This window comes from Cynocephalus volans, chromosome 8 (assembly GCF_027409185.1).
Source record: "Cynocephalus volans isolate mCynVol1 chromosome 8, mCynVol1.pri, whole genome shotgun sequence".
Lineage (NCBI taxonomy): Eukaryota > Metazoa > Chordata > Mammalia > Dermoptera > Cynocephalidae > Cynocephalus > Cynocephalus volans.
In genome coordinates, this window is record NC_084467.1 from 134,949,441 (window position 1) to 134,973,652 (window position 24,212).

The 24,212-nt window shown below is 39.9% G+C and overlaps 1 protein-coding gene across 2 annotated transcripts in view; it reads left to right on the forward strand.

The window, feature by feature from the left end:
* The window catches only part of FAM20B (FAM20B glycosaminoglycan xylosylkinase), a 48,818-nt gene extending 25,204 nt beyond the window's left edge, over window positions 1–23,614 (forward strand). The window contains exons 5-8 of one of the 2 annotated variants that reach the window (XR_010024246.1): window positions 14,862–15,033; window positions 15,242–15,433; window positions 16,488–16,602; window positions 19,503–19,582. Coding sequence is in view for 1 of the 2 variants with exons in the window: in XM_063106173.1 (XP_062962243.1) it covers window positions 14,862–15,033; window positions 15,242–15,433; window positions 16,488–16,547; window positions 19,503–19,734 (656 nt within the window). In the remaining variant the exon portion in view is untranslated. Of the gene's footprint in view, window positions 1–14,861; window positions 15,034–15,241; window positions 15,434–16,487; window positions 16,603–19,502 lie in introns of both variants that reach the window. The other variant, XM_063106173.1, reaches the window with a different exon arrangement.
* The last annotated feature ends 598 nt before the right edge of the window (window positions 23,615–24,212 follow it).

Below are 24,212 nucleotides of genomic sequence, written 5' to 3' on the forward strand. Positions count from 1 at the left end.
TGGGCTGACCTTAGCCACAACCTTTTTGTTGTTGTGTTTTAAAGACTTTATTTTTTAGAGCAGTTTTAGGTTCACAACAAAACTGAGAGGAAGGAAGGTACAGAGATATCCCAAATACTCCCTGCCCCCACACATGCATAGCCTCCGTGATTATCATCATCCCACATCAGAGTGGTACAGTTGTTACAGTTGATGAACTTGTTACTGGAGGAGAGGGTCTGGGGAGGTCAGATACCTGACCTCAACCCTGTCCCCTACCAGATTCTTGACTCCCCTGCAGGAAAGAATTCAAGAGCAGAGTCGAAGTAGAAAGTGAAAGCAAGTTTAATGCGAAGAAGATTAAGGAATACACACTTCACAGGCAAAGTGCAGGCTGGCTTGAAAATGAGGAGCAGCCCTGCTTTTGTCCTGGATTCTGTCTTTTATACCTGGCTCTCTATATGTATTCATGCTCTCTATGGATATTCAACTAAAGGGGTGGTTCCTAGTTATGTAACTCAGCCTTGCACATGCTATTTGTTTCTTTTGGCACCTGTGCAGTGGTCAAATTCCAGCATATACACCAAGTATTCTTAAAATATACTTGGTGCTCTCTAGCACCTCCAGTGTAGGGTCATTCAAAGACATTTTTATTGCACATGCACGACCACTGAAATCAATAGAACTTGCCTTCTGCTGTCTCTTCTGCATTTTGTTCTCGGAAATAGGTACAACATGCAACAATAACTTTCTTCTATCTCAGGGCCTAGGGGAGGGACCTGAGACCTTGGGGAGTGGTTTGAGACTCAGAGGAATGGCCTGAGACCCAGACTTCAGGGAAACTGAGGATCTCCTATCTCAAACCTACATTGACACATCATTATCACCCTGTCGGGCTAGCTCTCACAGACCCTTCAAACCCATTGTACAGACTGGGTCACAGACCCCTCATGTGCAGGCTGGGTCACCAGACCCCTCACATACAGGTTGCAAGCTAGGTAATTGGGAAAAGACCCTGGGAGCTGTTAGCGGAGTTGACAGGTTCATTCCAACGCGAGCTCAGTCCTCAGCTTCCTCAGCAGCAGCAGCAGCAGCAGCAGTTTATGGCAGATCCAGCAGCAGTGGTGGTGGCCTCCTGGAACATTCTTGGGGCCCTGGCAGCAACAGCTTGCAGCAACAGCCTCCAGCAGCAGTAGCGGCCTCCCCGTGGCCCTCCTGGGGCATCCTCGGGGCAGCAGCACTGTGGATCAGAGCCACTCATACTTTTTACTTAAGTCCAATAACCCAGGAACAAACACCTGGGTGCCCACGTGCATCTACATCAGACAATAACCAAGGAACACCTGGGCGCATGAGCACAGTTATATTTATATCAAATGCTCGGCAAGATTCTAAACCCCAGAGGGAGCCTGACCATTTACTTTCACTTTCCCTACACACCCAAAGTCCATAGTTTACATTAGGGTCCACTTTTGGTGTTGTACATTCAGTGGGTTTGGACAAATAAATAATAACATGTATATGTCATTATAGCATCATACAGAGTATTTTCACAGCCCTGAAATTCCTTGGAGAGAGAGGAAAAAATTAAGAATGATTCCCAAGTTTCTGGACTGGATGACTAAATGAATAATGAAGCTGTTAACTATCTTAGGAACTTCAGAAAGGAGCACTTAGGATGGTAAAAAGGAGAAAGATAATTTAATTTTGGATATTTTGTTCTCTTGACAGGAACATCCAGGTGTAAATGACTAGTCATTTAGGAGCTAAAGACTACAACTGAGGAGAAAAGTCTGGTCTGGAGGCATAGATTTTATTATCACAGCTTGTAGTTCACACAGGACAGCATGAAGACTGAGGTGATCAGAAAACCAGTTTTAAAATGTGGCATATCCAGAAAATAGTCTCAGAGTCTCAGGCTGATGGCACTAAAATGGGGATATTGAAATCTGGAAAGGTAGATTGACCATATTACTATCAATAAATAGCTGGCATTGATAGGTCTCTGGCAGTGTGTCAGGCACTGTGATGAGCATTGCCATGGACTGTTTCATTTACTCTTCACAACCCAATTATGGAGGAACTATTATTGTCTTCAGTTTACAGAGGATGCTTTGAGAAATGAAATGACATGCCCAGAGTTTTGCAATCTCATGACTAGTCTATATTTTAATCCCAGAAACCTGACCCCAGGCCCCAAATCAATATGTCATACTCCCTTCCAGTTATGAAGATTCTTATTTAATCAAACTCAGGAGTTTGGATTTTATCCTGTAGGCAACAAGTTTCCTACACCAGTGTTTCATTTTTTGTTCTGATTTTTGTTTAATTTTCTGAATCAGTAATGCATTCCCACAATTCAAAAATTTTTTTCAAGTATTAAAAGGACTACAATGAAAAGTTGTTTCTCATCCATCTAGTTCCTTTCCCTTCCTCCCATTGACAACCTCTATTAGTAATCTCATTGTCTTTTTTATATGAAATATGAATATATATTTTTATTTAACTATACTATTTTATACAACATATGGCCCACTGTACATACTTCTGCATCTTATGCTTTTTACTTAATGTATCTTAGAAATCTTTCCATATTACATATAAAGAGCTTCTTCACTCATTTGTTGTTTTACCAGCTGAAAAATATTCCATTATATGGATCTACCATAATTCATTTAACCAGTCCCTTATTAGATTTATATGTTGTTCCAATATTTTGTTTTTACAACCAATGTTGCCCAGAATTATCGTGTACATATGCTACTGCACACATAAGCAAATATTGCCAGAGTGGAAGTGCTAGATCAAAGGGCACGTGCATTTTAAATTTTGGTAGGTATGGGCTTCTGGTCAAGAGGGCAGAATAGATGGTCCCCAGCGTCACTCTCTCCCACAAATCAACCAATTTACAACTGTTAAAAAGCACCGACAGCCAAGCTGGCGCCACTAGAGCTCAGGGGAAGAGGAGGAGAGACCTAGAGAGTGCATGAAGGTGGGAGAAGCCACAATGAGAGGAAGAAAGGGTCACTCCCACCATTTCAAATCCCAGCCACTTCAAGGCTGGAGCTGGTGAGTGCACAGAGCAGGAGCTGGCAAAAGCTGCAGCTGTGCCCTTCCTATGAAGTTGCTTGGAGGTGGCAGGGTAGGAGAGGGCCTTAGTGGCCCTCTGGCCAGTAAGACCACTCACAGGGTTCCTGTGGACCCACATGGGAGTGAGGAGCCACAACAACTAAAAAAAAGAGCCATTCAGAGGCTGGTGAGTCATCGCAAGAGGACAGGCCACTGGGGGAACTTAGGGGCACAGTATGGACAGCTGATCTGTCCCCTAGTCAGCACAGGACCACTCAGTGGAGACTGGTCAGGAGTATAGAACTGCAGGGAGTGCAGTTTGCTGAAAAGACTCAGGCCCAGACCAGAGTTTCCAAACAACCCAGGTGCACCAGAACTCACAAGACCTGGAAGTACCTATATAGTCAACAGTTAAACCCTGAGCTGCACAAAAAGCCTTCCTTAGGGAATCTGCAGCAAAGCAGCACTCTAGTTCAACCACAGGACTCAAGTGCTGGTCCCCATGGGAAGTTCCCCCATTTTAGAAGTAAGCAAAGGACAACAAATTAGTTCCAGTGAAGAGCATAAGTGGTGGGAACAGGAAATAATCCAACACAGAACTAAAAGAAAAGACAAAATACCCACAGATCAGAGACAGAGTTTGATATTAACTGGTAAAGGTCTTACTTCATCAAAGAACACCTATAAAACCTAGAAGGACCAGAACCCCCCTGGGCCCCCAAGCCAGGGGTGGGGGAGGGCCAGGGACCTCAGACACGTCCCCCTGACACCCACAACCAGCCCAGCCATGACCACCAAGCTGCTGCAGCAAGCACTCCAGGCTCCCGAGCTGAGGCAGTGGGGGGCTGAGGGCTTCAACCACACCCCCCTGACATCTGTATTCAGCCCAGCAACGACCAAGCCAGCACTGGAAACCCCCTGGTCTCCCCTGCAGGAATGAGAGGGGTGCCGTGGGCCTCAACCATGCCCCCACATCTTCCTCCTTCTCCCACCCTATTTCCTTCCCTCTTCTCTCCCCCTCCCACCCAACTGCTCTGCAACACCATCTTAGAATGTAAAAGTAGATGGACCTGGGGACCGACCCCACCTCCCACAATCAGGCATGCCGCCACTGCCACAGGGCCCACCTGGGGTCCTGAGGCATGATTCTGGGGACCAACCTCTCCTCCCACAACCAGGCAAGGAGCACACCAAAAACACTACTTCCACATGGGTGGCCCACCACAGCCACCACAATAGCCACAGCTGCCACAAAAGCAGCTAGATGCTACAACCACCGTGCAGATGGCCTGCCAGCCACTTGAGTGCACTGACACAAGGAGAATCACCAGCAGAGACCAAAGAAAAGAAGAGGATATCTCTCTCCACAAAGCCCATTCCAGAGTGATAGAAGAAGCATCCACTCTATGATAATAGTGGGGAACCTGAACACACTTGTCTCAGCACTGGACAGATCATCTAGGCAACAAATCAACAGAGTAACCGTTAGTCTTTCAGAAGGAGAGATGAAATCTAGGGTTATCAGAGGTGGGAGGGGGGCGGGAGAGGGGGGCGGGGAGAGATTGGATAAGGGGCATAAAGGATAAGTATGATTTGTAATAATGTATATGCTAATAATATTGATTTGATCAACATACGTCAATGTTGAACCCCCAAAATATATAAAATCAATTATTCAATTTAAAAAATTTAAAAAGTTAAGCAGAGAAAAAAAATTAATAAAATGAAAGCAGCAAGGAATTAAACATTATATAAATAGACTTTATTTCATGAATTCCATGATGGCGAAGGTGACAAAAATCTACTATGTAATTTACTATATTAACAGGTTAGGAGAGAAAAAATATAGCAATCTCAATAGATGCAGAAAAAACTGGTAAAATCCAATGCATTCTTTTCAGACATTCACCATAAGTTTCCATGAAATTCACCATGTGAAGTGTACAATTCAGTGCTTTTTTGTAGATTCACAATGTTATGCAACCATCACCACTAATTCCAGTATGTTTTCATCACCCCCAAAAGAAACTCCATGTCAGTTTGCAGTTACTCCTCCATTCTCCTCTTTCCTCGTCCTCTAACAATCACTAATCTACTTTCCGTCTATGGATTTACCTATTCTGGACATTTTATATAAATGGAATCATCAAACATAGACCCTTTGTGTCCAGCTTCTTTTATTTAGAATAATATCTTTGAGGTTCATCCGTATTGTAGCATCTATCAGTACTTCATTCCTTCTTGTGGCTAAATAATATTCCATTGTATGAATATACCAGATTTTGTTGATTCACCTACCTGTCAGCTGATGGACATTTGATTGTTTCCACTTTTTTTGGCTATTATGGGTAACATTGTTATGAACTTCATGCTCAAGTTTTTGTATAAACAGGTCTTCAATTCTCTTGGGCATATACCTAAAAATAGAACTGATTAACTCATTTTTATGACCAAAATTATTGGCAAACTAGATATAAAGCATACAGCAAATATACTTGATGAAACATCAGACGCAATCCAATGAAAGTCAAGATCAAGATAAGGATGCCCTTGTTCAGAATATGTACACAAGTATCCCAGTATTAATATAGTATTAGTATATATTATATTAATACCACTCAACACTGTCCTAAATGTCATAGACAATGCAATAAGAGATGGGAAAAAATAACATAAATTACCAGAGAAAGACACACACACACACACACACAAAATAAAATAAATAAACTTTGGTAGGTATGGCCAAATTACCTATATAGATGTTTAACCAGTTTATATTTTCAGTAGTAACATATCAGAGTGACTCTTTCTCCTAGTTTCTCAAACTTTTGGTCTTTGTCTTTCATAGGTAGCATTTTTTTAAATTTAAGAGCCATTTGTGTTTTCTTTTATCTGATTTTTCATATCCTTTGTTTGTTTCGTGCTGTGTCATTGGTCTTATCAATTTGTAGAAGCTCCTGCCTAGGGAGGATAGCCCTTTGTGATATGAGATGTAAATATTCTTTCCTAATTTTTTAATTTATTTTGACTTTATGATTTTCTTACCTTATAGAAATTTTTTATTTTAAATGTAATTGATCAGTCTTAGCCTTGTTCACTCCACTCTAATGTTGTGGAAGAATTCCACCTTATTTCCTGTAGTACTTTTATAGCTTTATTTTTCACATTTAAATTTTTGATATGTTGGAATTTGTTCTGGTATGTGGAATGAAGAATGGATCCAACTGTTTAATTTTTCCAGATGGTTATCAGTTGTCCCAATAGCATTTATTGAAGAGTCCATCTTTTTTCCACCGTGATAAATTTTCATTTGTGTGTGCCTCAGTTTCTGGACATGTCTATTCATGAGTTGGTCTATAATGTTTTAATTGTCAAGACTTTATAATTTATTTTTTATATCTGGACAAAATTGTCTCTGCTATTTTTTTTGAAGTGTTTTCTAGCAGTTCTTGTTTATTATTCCTTATGACTTTTAAGATCATCATACCTAGTTATACTCCAAAAGATCTGCTAGTGTATCTGATAGGATCAAGTTAAATTTATAATTTTATATTTTTATAATAATAAACATTGTAAATGGGGTATATCTTTCAATTGAAGATAATCGTCTTATTTATCTAGAAAAGTTTTTAAGGTACAGGAGAGTGATATAATCAGCTTTGTGAGTGGCTGTGTAGTTGATTAGTTTCTATTTAATGTGTTCTGTGCCAGAGATTGGAAATTAGACTAAGAAGTTTGAATGTTGTCTATCTCAAGGACACACATATGAGGGGTATTCAAAAAGTACACGGAAAGATTTACGTTGTCTTTTAAGCTTATTTTTCCACAAACTTTTCGACGTGCCCTCATACATAAGAACATAAACAGTTAAAGGAGTATGTGAAGGTTTTTTTTAAAGAAATTTTAGGAAATTAGCTTGATAGCTCTATTTTATGGAGTGGGGTAGGGGGAGGGACAGAAGAAACATTACTTGCCTTTTAATTTTTTTTAATTTTTAAACTTTTTATTTAGAAATCATTTTAGATTTACATAAAAGTTGCAGAAACAGCCTACAGAGTTCCCCAGATTTCGCACTTGTTAATACTTCTAAACCATTTGAGAATAGGGTGCAGACATGAATGCCCCATTATTCCATTTAATGCTTCCTTAAAACTTCAGTGAATATTTCCCAACTACCAGGACACTCCTACACAGCCACACTCAGCCATCAAAATCAAGAGATTAATATTGACCCAATATCACCATCTAATTCATAGACCCTATTCAGATTTTGCCACTAGTCCCTGTAATATCCTATGTTAATCCAGGATCAATCCAGGGTCACATGTTGTGTTCAATTACTATTTCTTGTTAGCCTACGTCAGTCTTTAATAATTCTTTACAGTCCTTATTTTTTATGACTTTGACATTATGGAAGAGTGCAGGCTTTATAGACTATCTCTGTTTGGGTTTGTCTGATGTTTCCTCATGATTTCAATTTCTGGCAAAAATACCAGAGAAGTGATATTGTGCTATTCTCTACTGTACATCATATCAAGAGATACATGATGTAGATTTGTTGATATGTCCCATTACTGATAATGTTATCACTTAACTAAGATGGTGGGTTGCAAGATTTCTCCAGTATAAAGTTAATAAGTATTTTGTATTTACTAGTAAATAATTACTAAGTACTTTGTAGGGAGGTACTCTAGATAGAACTATATAAATATTCCATTCCTTATCAAACTTCCACTCACCAGTTTCAGCATTTATTGATCTTTTTTATCTGAATCAGTTATTATAATAGTTGCCAAATGGTGATTTTTTTTTTTAAACTTTACCTTGATTTTATTTATTTTATTTTGCCGATGTACAATGTGGTTGATTATTGTGGCCAATTACCAAAACCTCCCTCCCTGCTCCCTCTCCCCCGTCCCACCCAACAATGTCCTTTCTGTTCGCTTGTCATATCAACTTGAAGGAATTGTAATTGTTATGTCTTCTCCCCCCCCCCACCCCCCACCCCCCACCCCCCGGTTTTGTGTGTGTGTGTGTGAATTTACTTATTTATTTTTAGCTCCCACCAATAAGGGAGAACATGTGGTATTTCTCTTTCTGTGCCTGACTTGTTTCACTTAATATAATTCTCTCAAGGTCCATCCATGTTGTTGCAAATGGCAGTATTTCATTCTTTTTTATAGCTGAGTAGTATTCCGTTGTGTAAATATACCACATTTTCTGTATCCACTCCTCCGATGATGAACATTTGGGCTGGTTCCAACTCTCGACGATTGTAAAGAGTGCTGCGATGAACATTGGGGAACAGGTATACCTTCGACTTGATGATTTCCATTCCTCTGGGTATATTCCCAGCAGTGGGATCGCTGGGTCATATGGTAGATCTATCTGCAATTGTTTGAGGAACCTCCATACCATTTTCCATAGAGGCTGCACCATTTTGCAGTCCCACCAACAATGTATGAGAGTTCCTTTTTCTCCGCAACCTCGCCAGCATTTATCGTTCAGAGTCTTTTGGATTTTAGCCATCCTAACTGGGGCGAGATGGTATCTCAGTGTGGTTTTGATTTGCATTTCCTGAATGCTGAGTGATGTTGAGCATTTTTTCATATGTCTGTTGGCCATTTGTATATCTTCCTTGAAGAAATGCCTACGTAGCTCGTTGGCCCATTTTTTAATTGGGTTGCTTGTTTTTTTCTTGTAAAGTTGTTTGAGTTCCTTATATATTCTGGATATTAATCCTTTGTCAGATGTATATTTTGCAAATATTTTCTCCCACTCTGTTGGTTGTCTTTTAACTCTGTTAATTGTTTCTTTTGCTGTGCAGAAGCTTTTTAGTTTGATATAATCCCATTTGTTTATTTTTCCTTTGGTTGCCTCTGACTTGGGGGTCATATTCATGAAGTCTGTGTCCAGTCCTATTTCCTGAAGTGTTTCTCCTATGTTTTCTTTAAGAAGTTTTATTGTTTCAGGGTGTATATTTAATTCTTTAATCCATTTTGAGTTGACTTTAGTGTATGGTGAAAGGTATGGGTCTAGTTTCATTCTCCTGCATGTTGATATCCAGTTCTCCCAGCACCATTTGCTGAAGAGGCAGTCTCTTCCCCAGTGAATAGGCTTGGTGCCTTTGTCAAAGATCAGATGGCTGTAGGTGTGTGGGTTGATTTCTGGATTCTCTATTCGATTCCATTGATCAGTGTGTCTGTTTTTATGCCAGTACCATACTGTTTTGGTTATTATAGCTTTGTAGTATAGCTTAAAGTCAGGTAGTGTTATGCCTCTAGCTTTATTTTTTTTTGCTCAGCATTGCTTTGGCTACATGTGGTCTTTTGTTATTCCATATAAATGTCTGGATAGTTCTTTCCATTTCTGAGAAAAATGTCATTGGAATTTTGATGGGGATTGCATTGAATTTGTATATCACTTTGGATAGTATGGACATTTTCACTATGTTGATTCTTCCAATCCAAGAGCATGGGATATCTTTCCATCTTCCTGTATCCTCTCTAATTTCTCTCAGCAGTGGTTTGTAGTTCTCATTATAGAGATTTTTCACATCCTTGGTTAATTCAATTCCTAAGTATTTTATTTTTTTGGTGGCTATTGTAAATGGGCAGGCTTTCTTGATTTCTCTTTCTGCATGTTCACTATTGGAGAATAGAAATGCTACTGATTTTTGTGTGTTGATTTTGTATCCTGCTACTGTGCTGAAATCATTTATCACCTCCAAGAGTTTTTTTGTAGAGGCTTCAGGCTGTTTGATATATAGGATCATGTCATCGGCAAACAGAGACAGTTTGACTTCATCTTTTGCAATCTGGCTGCCCTTTATTTCCTTCTCTTCTCTGATTGCTCTGGCTAGTACTTCCAACACTGTGTTGAATAGGAGTGGTGAGAGTGGGCATTCTTGTCTAGTTCCTGTTCTTAAAGGAAAAGCTTTCAGCTTTTCCCCATTCAGGATCATATTGGCAGTGGGTTTATCATGTATGGCTTTAATTATGTTGAGATACTTTCCGTCTATACCTAACTTATAGAGGGTCTTTGTCATGAATGAATGTTAAATTTTATCAAATGCTTTTTTAGCATCTATACAGATGATCATATGGTCCTTGTGTTTGACTTTATTAATATGGTGTATCACATTTATTGATTTGCGTACGTTGAACCAACCTTGCATCCCTGGGATGAATCCCACTTGATTGTGGTGAATAATTTTACGTATGTGTTGCTGAATTCTGTTTGCTAGTATTTTAGTGAGGATTTTTGTATCTATATTCATCAAGGATATCGGCCTGTAGTTTTCTTTTTTGGTTATATCTTTACCTGGTTTTGGTATCAGGATGATGTTTGCTTCATAGAATGAATTTGGGAGATTTGCGTCTGTTTCAGTCTTTTGGAATAGTTTGTAAAGAATCGGTGTCAATTCCTCTTTGAATGTTTGGTAAAATTCTGCTGTGAATCCATCTGGTCCTGGGCTTTTCTTTGTTGGGAGCCTTCTGATAACAGCTTCAATCTCCTTTATTGTTATTGGTCTGTTCAGATTTTCTACTTCTTCATGGCTCAGTTTTGGGAGCTTGTGTGTGTCCAGAAATTTATCCATTCCCTCCAGATTTTCAAATTTGTTGGCGTATAGTTGTTTATAGTAGTCTCGAGTGATTCCTTGTATTTCAGATGAATCAGTTGTAATATTGCCTTTTTCATTTCTAATTTTTGTTATTTGAATCTTCTCTCTTCTTTTTTTTGTTAGTCATGCTAATGGTTTGTCAATTTTATTTATCTTTTCAAAAAACCAACTTTTTGATTCATTGATCTTTTGTATTGTTTTCTGGGTTTCAATTTCATTAAGTTGTGCTGTGATCTTAATGATTTCTTTCCATCTACTTACTTAAGGTTTGGATTGTTCTTGTTTTTCTAGTTCTTTAAGGTGAAGTGTTAGGTTGTTCACTTGCCATCTCTTCATTCTTCTGAGGTGAGCATTTAATGCAATAAATATCCCCCTTAGTACTGCTTTTGCAGTATCCCACAGGTTTTGGTATGATGTATCATTATTTTCATTAGTTTCAATCAATTTTTTGATTTCCTGCTTGATTTCTTCTTGGACCCATATGTCTTTAAGTAAAATGCTGTTTCCAGAATTTCGTTTGTTATTGATTTCTAGTTTTAATCTATTGTGGTCTGAGAAAAAACATGGGATAATTCCAATTTTTTTGAATTTATTATGACTTGATTTGTGACCTAATATGTGATCTGTCCTGGAGAATGATCCATGTGCTGATGAGAAGAATGACTATTGTGAGGTTGTTGGATGGAATGTTCTGTAGATATCTGCCAAGTCCAATTGGTCTAGAGTATTGTTTAGATCTTGTGTTTCTCTGCTGATTCTTTGCCTGGAAGATCTGTCCAATATTGACAGTGGAGTGTTCAGGTCCCCTGCTATTATGGTATTAGTATCTAGTTCCTTCTTTAGGTCTAATAGAGTTTGTTTTATAAATCTGGCTGCTCCAACATTGGGTGCGTATATATTTATGATTGTTATGTCTTCTTGATGGATCAGTCCTTTTATCATTACGTAGTGTCCCTGATTGTCTCTTTTTATGGTTTTTAGTTTAAAGTCTATTTTATCAGATATAAGAATAGCTACTCCAGCTCGTTTTTCTTTTCTGTTTGCATGGTAAATCTTTTTCCATCCTTTCACTCTCAGTCTATGTGAGTCTTTATGGGTGAGGTGGGTCTCTTGAAGGCAGCACATAATTGAGTCCTCCTTTTTAATCCAGTCAGCCCTCTGTGTCTTTTGATTGGGGAATTTAAGCCTTTTACATTAAGAGTTGTTATTGAAAAGTGTTGATTTATTCCTAGCATTTTACTGATTATTGTTTGGTTGTCTTAGGTGTCTTTTGTTCCTTGCTTTCTGATTTACTGTTTGTTTTCTGTATTTTTTGGTTCCTTGGGGTGTAGATAGCCTTTTTGTTTGTTTGTTTTCTCTTCATGAATGCCATTTTTATTATACTAGTGGGTATTGATCTTTCTTGGGTTTTTATGGCAGTGGTAGTTATTTTTCAGGATCCAAACCCAGTATTCCCTTGAGGATTTCTTGTAAGGGTGGTCGTGTGGTAGTGAACTCCCGCAGTTTTTGTTTGTCTGAGAAATATACTATTTGCCCTTCATTTCGGTAGGATAGCCTTGCAGGGTAGTGTATTCTTGGCTGGAAATCTCTGTCTTTTAGTATTTTGAATATATCATCCCATTCCTTTCTGGCTTTTAGGGTTTGTGATGAAAAGTCTGATGTTAGCCTGATTGGGACTCCCTTATAGGTGATTTGATGCTTCTCTCTTGCAGCTTTTAAGGTTCTCTCTTTGTCTTTGAGTTTTGCCAATTTGACTATAACATGTCTTGGAGAAGACTTTTTTGGGTTGAATACGTTTGGAGATCTTTGAGCTTCCTGGATCTGAAGATCTGTGATTTTTTCCTATGGCTGGGATGTTTTCTGCCACTGTTTTGTTGAATATGTTTTAATGCAGTCTCCTTTTCCTCCCCTTCTGGAATACCCGTGACTTGGATATTTGAGCGCTTAAGGTTGTCTGATATCTCTCTCATATTTTCTTCAATGCCTTTGATTCTTTTTTCTTTTTTTTTTTTTTGTCTGCCTGTGTTATTTCAAACAGCCCATCTTCAAGTTCAGAGGTTCTCTCTTCAACTTCTGCAAGCCTCATGGTTAAACTCTCCATTCTGTTTTTTATTTCGCTGAATAAATTCTTCATTTCGGCAGTTTCTGCTACATTTTTATTCAGGGCATTGATTTCCTTGTACATTTCTTCTTTCAGGTTCTGTATACTTTGCTTCATTTCATCATGTTGTCTAGCTGAGTTTTCTTGTATCTCATTCAGTTTCCTTAGAATTATCATTCGAAATTCCTTGTCAGTCATTTCAAGGGCTTCTTGTTCTGTAGGGTCTAGAGCTTGAGAGTTATTACCCTTTGGTGGTGTACATTCTTGATTTTTCGTATTTCTGGTATCTTTTCTTTGATGTTTATTCATTGTGGCAGGGGGTTTCACAGTCCACAGGTGTGACACTATTGTCTGACTAAGATGTTGCTGTGGTTGCCAATTTGGTATGGCTACCTCAGTGACTGCTCAGTTAGCCACTAGTGCCTTGCGTGTGTGGTTGCCTTGGGTCTTGGGCCTCTCCAGGAAGCCACCTCTGTGGTCAGCTTGGACTCGGCCGGGCTACTGGGTCACGGGGTGGTACCACAAGGTGTGTGGTCTCTGCCGAGTTTCCACCTCTCCTGCTGGATGTCTCCCTGTTCCGCATGCACTGGGTCGGGCTGCTGGGATTCGCAGAGGCACCACAGAGCAGGTGGTCTCTTCGGAGCTTCCCCTTCCCCTGCTGGACATCTCTCTGCTCCGTACGCGCTGGGTTGGGCTGCTGGATTGCGCGGCGGCAGTGTGGTCTCTGCGGAGCTTCTGCCTCCCCCGCTGGACATCTTCCTGCTCCGTGTGCACTGGGCCGGGCTGCTGGATCCTGTGGCAGCGGTGTGGTCCCCGCTTCACCTTGATTTTAACAAGGCATTACTTTTTTCCTTGTGAGTAAAGTGTTGGAGGCTGGGAAGTCCAACGTCCAGGGAACACATCTGGTGAAGGCCTTTTTCTTGGTGCTGACTTGCCACAGTGAGGCAGGGTGTAATGTGGCAAGAAGGGGCTGCCAAATGGTGATTTTTTAATTCTGTCATTGCTTCTAGACTTATTAGTTGTCATTCTGTTGAAGGGTAAAACACCCCCCAAACACACACACATTTATTTATTTATATCACTATGAACTCACAGACTTAATTTACTCAGAGTTACAGTTTATTACTACTATTATTTATTTGATGCTCAAACTGTCTCATATTTTCACCCCTACAAACTAGCTCCTGAGTCATTTTGGAATGGTCCTGTTACTCACCTAGCATTTCTTTGTAACTGGTGTAACAATATGGTGCAGGGTCATCTTGTATTTTCCTGCCCTGGCCCTAGAGTCAGCTGTTTCTTCAAGGTGCCCTAATTCCTTTTCATGTAGTTTTAAAATGGTATTTAGAAACTAAAATGTGGGTGCTAGGTGTGCTCATTACTACCTGGGTGTCATTGTTTTCAAGTTCTCTTGAAGGACAGAGGTAGGAAGTGTATATATTTACATACATACACAGATAACATCTGTATCTTTTTCTGTATCTGTGTGTGTGTGTATTAAAACCATCAATTCAAACCAATTATCTCCAATTCTAGTTCAACACCACAGGATTTATTGTGGTCTTCTCCCTTTCTATATGTTTAATCCCTTCTCCATCTGTGAGAAACCTGGTTCCCATTATCCTCTGTCTATTTACTTATTTGCTTAACTCTTCCCTTCCCAACCCCCTTAAGTAACCAAACTCCTGACCACAGCTTGGCCCAGCACATGCCCCCTCTCTCCTTCCCTTTGGTACTCTGGCCAAAATCTCAGCCCTGATGATGAAAAGGAGGACATTGTCTTCCGTCAATTAAACTGAGCTCAGAAGGAGGTACTTGTAATGTAGTTGACTCCTGGGAGAGAGACTAGGTAGAAGGGGACAGAGTGGGAGGGAAACTTATAGTATTCATCCTTTTGTACCTTTTGAATTTTTTTTACACCATGTGCTTTTATTACCTACGGGAAAATAAATGTGTGAAATACAGTAAGTTCAAGATCTTTGTTTTCAGAGTGCCTGTTTACTTAGCTGCCCTCTTTTACGTTGTGTGAGGGAGAATTTGGAGTCCTCATTTTTTCCTCAGTGTATTTGGGTCCTTTCTGTCCTTTAGGAAACAATAGTTGTTTCTATGGGAAGTGTTATTACTGCCGAGAAACAGAGCCAGCCTGTGCTGATGGAGACACGATGGAGGGATCTGTCACACTTTGGCTTCCAGATGTGTGGCCTCTGCAGAAACACCGACACCCATGGGGCAGGACTTACCGAGAAGGCAAATTGGCCAGGTAAATGCTCCTGTGAGCCACTGCTTGATTCTCCCCTGCGCCTGGCCAGATGCCAACCCTGTATAGGAGCCAGCAGTTCTGTCCGAAAATAAAAACTATGGGGTCTGGGGCAAATCCACTAGGTCGGGACTCTATCTTCTATTTGTTTTTAACAGTGCCAGGTACAGTGTTGGCACTCAGTAACCCTGGTGATACTGCTTGCCTCCAGGTGGGAGTACGATGAGAGCTACTGCGATGCTGTGAAGAAAACGTCCCCTTATGACTCTGGCCCGCGCCTCTTGGACATCATTGACACAGCTGTCTTTGATTATCTGATTGGCAATGCTGACCGCCATCACTATGAGAGCTTTCAAGATGATGAAGGCGCCAGTATGCTCATCCTTCTCGATAATGCCAAGAGGTAATGCCAGTAGGACTGTCTTTGTCAGTTAGGGGTTTCTGTGTATAAAAGAAGAACATTTTCTAGAGTACCCTGGAATACATTCAGAACACAATTGATAGAAGTCACCCTTCCTTTTTCCACTTGGTGTCCTGGCTGTTGGCACCCATCCTTCCCTCCACGCCCAGAGGTCTCAGGACTTAAAAAAAAAAAATGGAAAACTGTTTCTTTCCTAGGAGCACTAATTTATGAGGGTACCCATTTATAAGGGCCAGTCCTCATGATTTAATCACCTCTCAAAAGCCCCACTTCTTAATACTATTGCAATGGGGATTAGGTATCAGTGTATGAATTTGGAGGAGGACACAAACATTCAGACCATAGAAGTTACCTTTGCCTTTTATTATTGGAGGGCTTACAGACTGAGGTCTACCAGACTCTCCAGCTACTACAGTGAGCTTCCAGGAAAAGAGTAGAAGGTGGACAGTTTTTCCAGAATTGGTTCTCTTTTTCTAACTCTCATTTCCTGCTAAGATTTTTGTTACATCTACTTTGAATCAGTGTTTTCTCACCCTCTGTGGGCAATTTTTCCAGTTTGAATCTGTTTATATACTTATAGGGGATAGGATATTGGTAATTTTGGAGTAGAACAAGTGTAACTTCTTTTTACAAGTAATAGCCATCTGCTTGTTTGTGGGAACCTAATATGAATAGCCTTTATCTCCCATCCCTTAAAACCTTTTCAGATTTAGGAGTGTTCAAGTTCTCCCTTTGGTCTGTGAATTACACACTGTGTTTACCATAGTTATGCTCCAGCACCTTGCAATACCTTGGCAGGAAAAAGGGTCCTTGTAAATGAGTATATTTGTTGTTAGATACTTAAGTACAGGCTGTTAGGGATCTTGTGTCTAACTGGTCATGCCCTGCTTATTTTTAATTTAAGTGATTTGAGTTGCTGGAGCATGAAATTATCTAGGATCACATTTGGGTTTCTTATAGAATTTGCGGTTGCTTTGATGCTAAGAAGGGAACTGGAACTTCCACCTAATTCACTACATTTTAATTTAATTTTCAGCTTTGGGAACCCCTCGCTGGATGAGAGAAGCATTCTTGCCCCTCTCTATCAGTGTTGCATGTAAGTTATGCCCAGCAAATACATGTGCCTGGATTGCCTTCCTTTCCAGGCTCAGGTAACAGTACATCAGTTTTCTTGGCCTTAAAGCTTTCTGATACCTGAGCAGCACTTTTCATACTTTTCTAGCCTAGAACCCCTGAAGATCCTGAGATGGGGGATCAGGGAAAGGTGGAGGCAGGTAACCCAAAGCTCAGAATTTATTTCTAAAATTGGTTAAAAGTTTGTAGTCTCTACAGTAATACATATCCACGTTTGGTTTAGTGTCAGAATATTATCATCTCTGCTCCTTCCCTACCTCCTGACCAAAAAAAAAAAAAAAAAATCTGGTAAAAATCTGTATTCCTAGTTACTGAACCTGTTTTACCTTGTGGTTTCAAGTCCTCTCAGTCATGTATTACATACCACCTAGGATTTGCATATCTCAGTTTGAAATTGCCTAAACCAAAGTAACTTTTTCCATAAGTTTTTAATTTATTTTTATTAAAATCTATGTTAGAGAACAAAGAAATAAAAAAGTAAATCACAAAAACAAGATAAAGACTGGGCTCTAAGGAGCTCCTTCTCAGATCATCATTCCTTGTGTAATTTTAAAGCATCCACATCAAGAATCAGCTGGGATCTACCTTGCTTGGCTGTGCAGAAAAGCAAATCTAGGAGCACCACTTAATACTGGTCAACTCCCAGAAACACTCATATCACATAAGACTGCCCATCCTAGCAATTGGTCTGCTCTTTTTTTTTCTTTCTTTCTTAAATAGCAACAAAATTCTGCAGAAAGTAACAGCTTACCCAGACAATGCTTAATTATCTTTATTAATATTGGGAAGTAGTGATACACATAATCAAAAATTGTATTTATGTTTGAAGGAAGATGTTTTTGTATTAATAGTGTTATAGTTTGGTCCAACGAGGAGAGAGAAAAGACAGTGTGTTAACCAGGGGTATTTAATATAAAGAATTGTTAAATTCTAATACAAAAGTGATTATAAAAGAAAACGGGCTGAAGGAAGTTCCCAGGAAGGACAAACTTAGAAGGGGATCCCCTCCCTAAGGCTAGAGTTTGGACTTCAATGGAGAAGGTGTATGTCAGCACATTGGATAGCAGAGAAGTTTGCTGGTTTGCAGGTGCTGGGCAAGCCAGAAGTAATCCTCCAGAGTGAAGTTGGGGTCCAGGCAGTCAGCAACTGGCATCATGGCATGCAAACGAAGGGATGACTCAGTAAGAACCTTCTGGGCTACAGGCAAGTCACACTTGTGGGTCTGCAGAGGGAATCAGGATACTAGCATGGGCAGGTGGCCTTCAGGGTTCTGGTTGCCCTGTCAAGAGGACCTCAGGAAAGTTATCACCTAGGCAGGCGGAGGCTTCAAGGTCACTGAGAGCCCCGCACCTTCTGGGAATGTGACTGGGACAGAGCTCCATTGGGTGACTTTTCCCCCATGCCCACACCAGTCCACTATGCAGTAGGCAGAAGCATCCTGAGAGCTTTCTTCCTGCAGTGTCCTCCAGCGCCCTCTACTGAGAAAGCTTAAAAGGACAGATACTTAAAGGAATTCTGTCCATTGTAAGAAGAGCATATATTGAAGAGTGAATTTGAAGGTCAGAGACAATAAAGTGATAACTTAGTCACACAGGGGAAACTGAGGCTCAGGTCATTTATAGTATGAGTATATTTCGGAATTAAAAAACTATAGTGTCTGTTTGTCTGTCCCTTCCATGCTTTACGCAAAGATTGATCTCCTTTACTCTTAAAATAGTTGCAGAACAGACTTCCTCTTGCAGAGTCAGACATTTCTGCATACTTAGTCATTTCCCTTATACCCACAGAGAGGTATGAACTTTTCTTTTGAGATAAATGATCCTCTTTAGTTGATGTCTTTGTTTGTTTTGTGCTGCCGTAACAGAATACCACAGACTGGGTCATTTATCAGGGACAGAAATGTATTGGCTGATGGTTCTGGAGGCTGGGAAGTCCAGTATCAAGGTGCCAGCATCCGGTGAGGCCCTTCTTGCTATGTCATCACATGGCAGAAGGGCAAAGAGAGAGAGGGCAAGAAAAGGGCCAAACTTGCCTTTTCATAACAGCATTAGCTCCACTCATGAGGGCAGAGTCCTCATGGCCTAATTACCTCTTAAAGATTCCACCTCTTAATAATGTTACAATGGCAGTTAAATTTTAATACGAGTTTTGGAGGGGACAAACATTCAAACCTTAGCAGTTGGTGACATAATGAAGAAAAATGTGTATCCTTAAAATAAATTTTTTCCTATTTATATTAATGGTAGAATTTTTTTTTTAAATTCAGAAGCATATGAAGAAGAAAATTAAAATTACCCGTTAACATTTGAGGATAAATCCTTTTAACATTGTGGTGTATGGGCCGGCCCGTGGCTCACTTGGGACGGTGTGGTGTTGATAACACCAAGGCCACAGGTTTGGATCCCTATGTAGGGATGGCTGGTTAGCTCACTTGGGAGAGCGTGGTGCTGACAACACCAAGTCAGGGGTTAAGATCCCCTTACCAGTCATCTTTTAAAAAGAAAAAAAAAAAAAACATTGTGGTGTACTTCATTCTGCACAAACACACATTTTATTTCCCCACAGATTTGGAGTAAAACAGTTTTTTTCCTCTAACTTTTTTCCCCCACCCAACATTATATCATGGGCATTTTCCCATGCCACTAAATTTTCAAAAGTATTTTTAATGGCTGTATGGTATTCCCTTGAATAGATAAGCCATAATTTAATTATTTCCCAATTGTTGGACATTTAGATTGTTTCACATTTTTCCTGTTATAAATAGCACAGTAATGCATGTGTGTAAATCTTCATATATGTTTGTGATTACCCAGAAAACATCAAAACATGGTAATGGCTTACTCATAATTTTAAAACAAATAATTTTTTAAATTAAAATATTTTACATAATTATTGTTTTTACTTTTGTCTCTTCCAGCATTCGAGTTTCTACCTGGAACAGACTGAATTGCCTAAAGAATGGCGTGCTAAAGTCTGCCTTAAAATCTGCCATGGCCCATGACCCCATCTCCCCAGTGCTCTCTGATCCTCATATGGATGCTGTGGACCAGCGGCTCCTGAGTGTCCTGGCCACCGTGAAGCAGTGCACTGACCAGTTTGGGATGGACACTGTACTGGTGGAAGACAGGATGCCTCTCTCCCACTTGTAATTCTCAATACAAAAATAAGTGAAACTTCTTTTTACAAAGGTAGAGAAACAGCACAATCAATTCCAAATGGTTTGAGATGGATTAGAAATGGCCAGCAGCAAGTTCTGATGATAGGGGACAGGGTGGCCTTGGATGTCTTTGGTGTTTCTGTAGTAGAAGCTAAAGCAAAGACCTGAAGTTTCAGAGCACAGAGGTGCTACTGCTGAATCACATTCTGACTTCCTCGGCAGTTGCCCATTCTAAAATGGGCGTCATAGTTGGTCAGTCTTACTTCCCATGCCAAAGGACAAACAGGTGTGGCATTTGAATAGGTAAATGCTGGGACTGGTTCTGGATTGTGCGTTTTGAGTTGAACCTTCCAGTCCTTTCTCCACACCTGTGGGTTTTATGGAAACACTTTGCAGTCTCTTGTGTCTTTTTTACCAGAACTAGTCAAATTGGAAAGCTTACTGCCTCCTACAGAGTGGCAGCAAATAAAACTTTGCATTCTGTCAAGCCAAAATAGCATGCTCTGTTGGAGGGGATGTGTTTTTAAGATAGAATTGGAGGAAAGAGCAGAAGCAGGAAGATGGTTGGGCTTTTAAGCAGTTGAGCAGTATTCTCCTTCCCGTCGGGGAAGGAAGAAGAAAGACCTACTCGGTAGAACCAGAATTAGGGAGATGATTGAATTAGTGAAAAACAGGTTACCCTGTATTTAGGTTCTTAGGGTGTGCAAAAAGCAAACATGGCTTTGTCCCTCAGTAAAATCTGCATTCTCATAGTTGTGTTCAAAGTAACCAAAAAATTGTCTCTAGAGAAAATACTGTTACAACCTAAGCATGATTCTCTTGTGGAGACTAATTTTTTTCCCTTTTGCCTAAAGCTGGCAAATCCTTTCCAAATTAACAAGACAAACTGAAACAATACCTTGAATAAGAGTCAGGTTGCCTGTGATCTCTGCCATTCTCATTTATTTTCCGAAATGAATTTCCACTTCTGCCTTTAGGGCATTTGGTCATTGAAGCTGCTGTTCCCAAGAGATTGGCTACCCTGTTTGTGCCTTTCTTGTGAGCAAAGGCAGCTCACTCCTACAGATGATAGTGTACACTGTGCTAGTGGATGGACTTACCTTGTGGTCTGGGCCATGCAGAAGACTGGAAACAAAGATTTTAAGCCTTCTGAGCCTTGAAATTAAGGTGGTTACCAGGAAGAGCCTTAAAATTTTGATTTATGTCAAATCCTAATTTCATCTTTTAGTCTCATTTGGAGTTGTGAACCCATGATGTAGTAGTATTCTTCCATCTCCTCTGAGCGCTGTTAAATTTCAGGTTACTAAAGCACAGGTTTTGTTTTGTGTTCTGGCACAGTGATTTTGACATGTAAGCAGCTGTAGTAGAATACAGGGCCAGAGAAAGACAGGCTCGTGTGCCCGCTCACCTGTGTCCTCAGAGCTGGGTGTTTCTCTCCTGCATCGTTTCTAGGTGCTGTTCTGGTTTTGTATTTCTGTCAAGCAGAGACTAATATTTAAACTCTGTGGTTGAACAGATTTAATGCCAACCACTGGAGACCAGTTTAGGCAACCACCCTTTCAAAAATTAGAATTTATGTCCCAATTTTCTCACATTGAAAAAATGAGTAACCTGCAATACTTTAAAATAGCATGAAATTAGGAAAATTTTGTACTTTTTATATACATTTTAAGATGGACATTTGAATGGGTTGAGTTAAGAAAAAAAAGGTATTGAATTTAAGATACAGCTATTATTAGCACAAAACACTGAAATAGGTTAACAAAAGGAGGCATTGATTCCAATTTTAAGGCTGCTTGCTGTGTGTGTCCAGGAAAATTCACAATTCAGCTTGAGAATACCTTGGATAGTGCTTACCCCAAAGCTTCTGGGAGCCAGCTGGCAGAGACAGCAGGAAGGAAGTCAGCTGTACTCTCCTTCATTAATGTTAGTTGAACTAAATTATGGATTAATGTTCTTTCAACACATGATGCCTTTAGTACGCCACACTGAAATGAATAATAACAGTTCTCTGTAACTGGGAACTTCATAACATTGGAGGCAAAAGATTCTGATAAGGAAAAAGCGGGAGAGAAGGCTGCTTTGGAAAATGTCTCATCCTGTCTTTAAAGCATTTGCAGAAAATGTGTCATTTATTCTTTTCCCTACTATTTTCAAATTCATGACCTTAAAAGATATAATGGTTCAAGTTAGAATTAAGCTAATAGAGTAGTGACACTGAGAATATAAATTTATGTTCTAATCAGGATTGGATTAAGCTGGAAAAGTATGTTTAGGCAAATCTTGGAGAAAACCAACCATAAACTTATAGCCCTAAAATTCACAAACACTAAATTCTGTTTGAAAAAGTGGTAAATCTTTTTTTTTTTTTTTTTTTTTTTTAAAAGATGACCGGTAAGGGGATCTTAACCCTTGACTTGGTGTTGTCAGCACCACGCTCACCCAGTGAGCGAACCGGCCATCCGTATATGGGATCCGAACCCGGGGCCTTGGTGTTATCAGCACCGCACTCTCCCGAGTGAGCCACGGGCCGGCCCCGTAAATCTCTTTTTAAGAAGTTTTGTAACACTTTCCTTTTTATGGTTTATTTATTAGAATCTAGGTCTTACAATCCAATCATTGGATGGTTTTGGTCAGCTCTGTTAGGTGTGCCTACCAAACATTTAAAGGTAGATGTGAATACATTTTAATATTATAAAACTAGGAAAATCAGAACTGATTGCCATTTCTTGCCCTCCTCCCACTTCTTAAAAATGTTTATTCCAAAGTTCAAACGGGGAAATTCGGGGATAGAGGTTTCATTCTAAAACTGTTCTTTAATATGTGACTGCATTGTGGGTTTGGGAAGGAGTGTAAATTATTTTCTGTATAAAACAATTTAATAAGATCTCATTTGTTCAGAGTATTCAATAATGTATTTATAAGACATTTCTCCCTATTTGCACTCAGGGTTAATATGTCAAATGAAATTTAAGAAGGAAATAGAAGAATCCAGGTACATCCATTGCATATTATTTTGGGAAAGATGAATCCTATAGATGACAGTTTTTCAATGTCATCTGAAGACAGCATTGTCTTCCAAAGAAATACATCTTTTCTTTTCTTTAAAAAAATGCTTTGGCCTCCCCTTCCTGTCCACCATATTCTTTCTACCTCCACTCTCAATCATCCCTGTATTCTTCTTTGACCAGTAACTGATTTTGGTAAAACAGCGTTATGTCAGTGAGCTATCTTGTATGAGTCATCTTGTCAGCTTGAGCTTCAGGAAACGTGAGTAAAGGTATATGTATGTATATAAGTTATATATGTATTCTAGCAAGAAAAACATATTTATTTTGACACAGGGAAACACTGACTTACATTGCTGAAGGACTTGAAGCTAGTGAAAGGTTCTCTTCTCAGTCTCTGAGTGTGGACCCTAAGTGGCATAAAGACCGTCATTCAGCAGACACCTACTGAGCAACCCTGGTGTGGCAGCACTGGCTAGGCACGCTGGTGAGCCAGGTAGACCTGACTTTGTGAAACTTTTGTATGGGGAAGGCTATTTTTTCTCCCTTTGGTTCCTCAAGTCTGGATGGTCAAAAAAGTAGGGGCTGGGTACTGTACTGCCATAGATTTTTAGGAACTAAGGTATTCCTCACAAACACAAAATTTTGGGGGAAACAATAATTTGCTGGAAAGCTAATTTATTGCTTAAATGGGAAGTGTAGGAACCACTTCCCTCTGTTTGGATCTGCCAAGGATTTCTTCTCAGAGCTGTTGCATAAATAGAGGTTGTACTTGGTAAGACAAGACAGATATTCACCTAAATCTCTAATGTGTTCTATGGATTTCAATCCTGAAAAGAAAATGAATAAAAATTTCAATAAATATTATTTTGTCATCTTTTCCTCTTCCTCTTTTTTTTCCCCCTCTTTTAGGATATTTCCAGTGTTTTCTGTTCCAATTTCCTACCCGTTCTGTTAGGAACAGAAGATTACATTTTGCATCCACTTAAACTTTCACAATATCTGATGCATAAGACCTTTACATTTCCTCACCAGTCTAAAAGGCCCATACCAGGTTGTAACTATACCAAAATTTTCCATACGATCATTCTTAGGTGCTTTTGTTTTTGTTGGCTGATACAGGTATCGAACCCCAGACCTCAGTGTTATTGGCACCATACTCTAACCGACTGAGCCAACAGGCCAGCACTTTGGTGCTTTTCGGTATTTAGTAGTTAACTCCATTCCTTGTAGCTTCCTTAAAAGTAAAGAATTATGGGGCCAACCCCGTGGCTCACTCGGGAGAGTGTGGCGCTGGGAGCGCCGAGTCCACAGGTTCGGATCCTATATAGGGATGGCTGGTGTGCTCACTGGCTGAGCGCGGTGCGGGCGATACCACGCCAAGGGTTGTGATCCCCTTACTGGTCACAAAAAAAAAAAAAAAAAGTAAGGAATTATGAACCCTGAAGAACATGTCAGCATA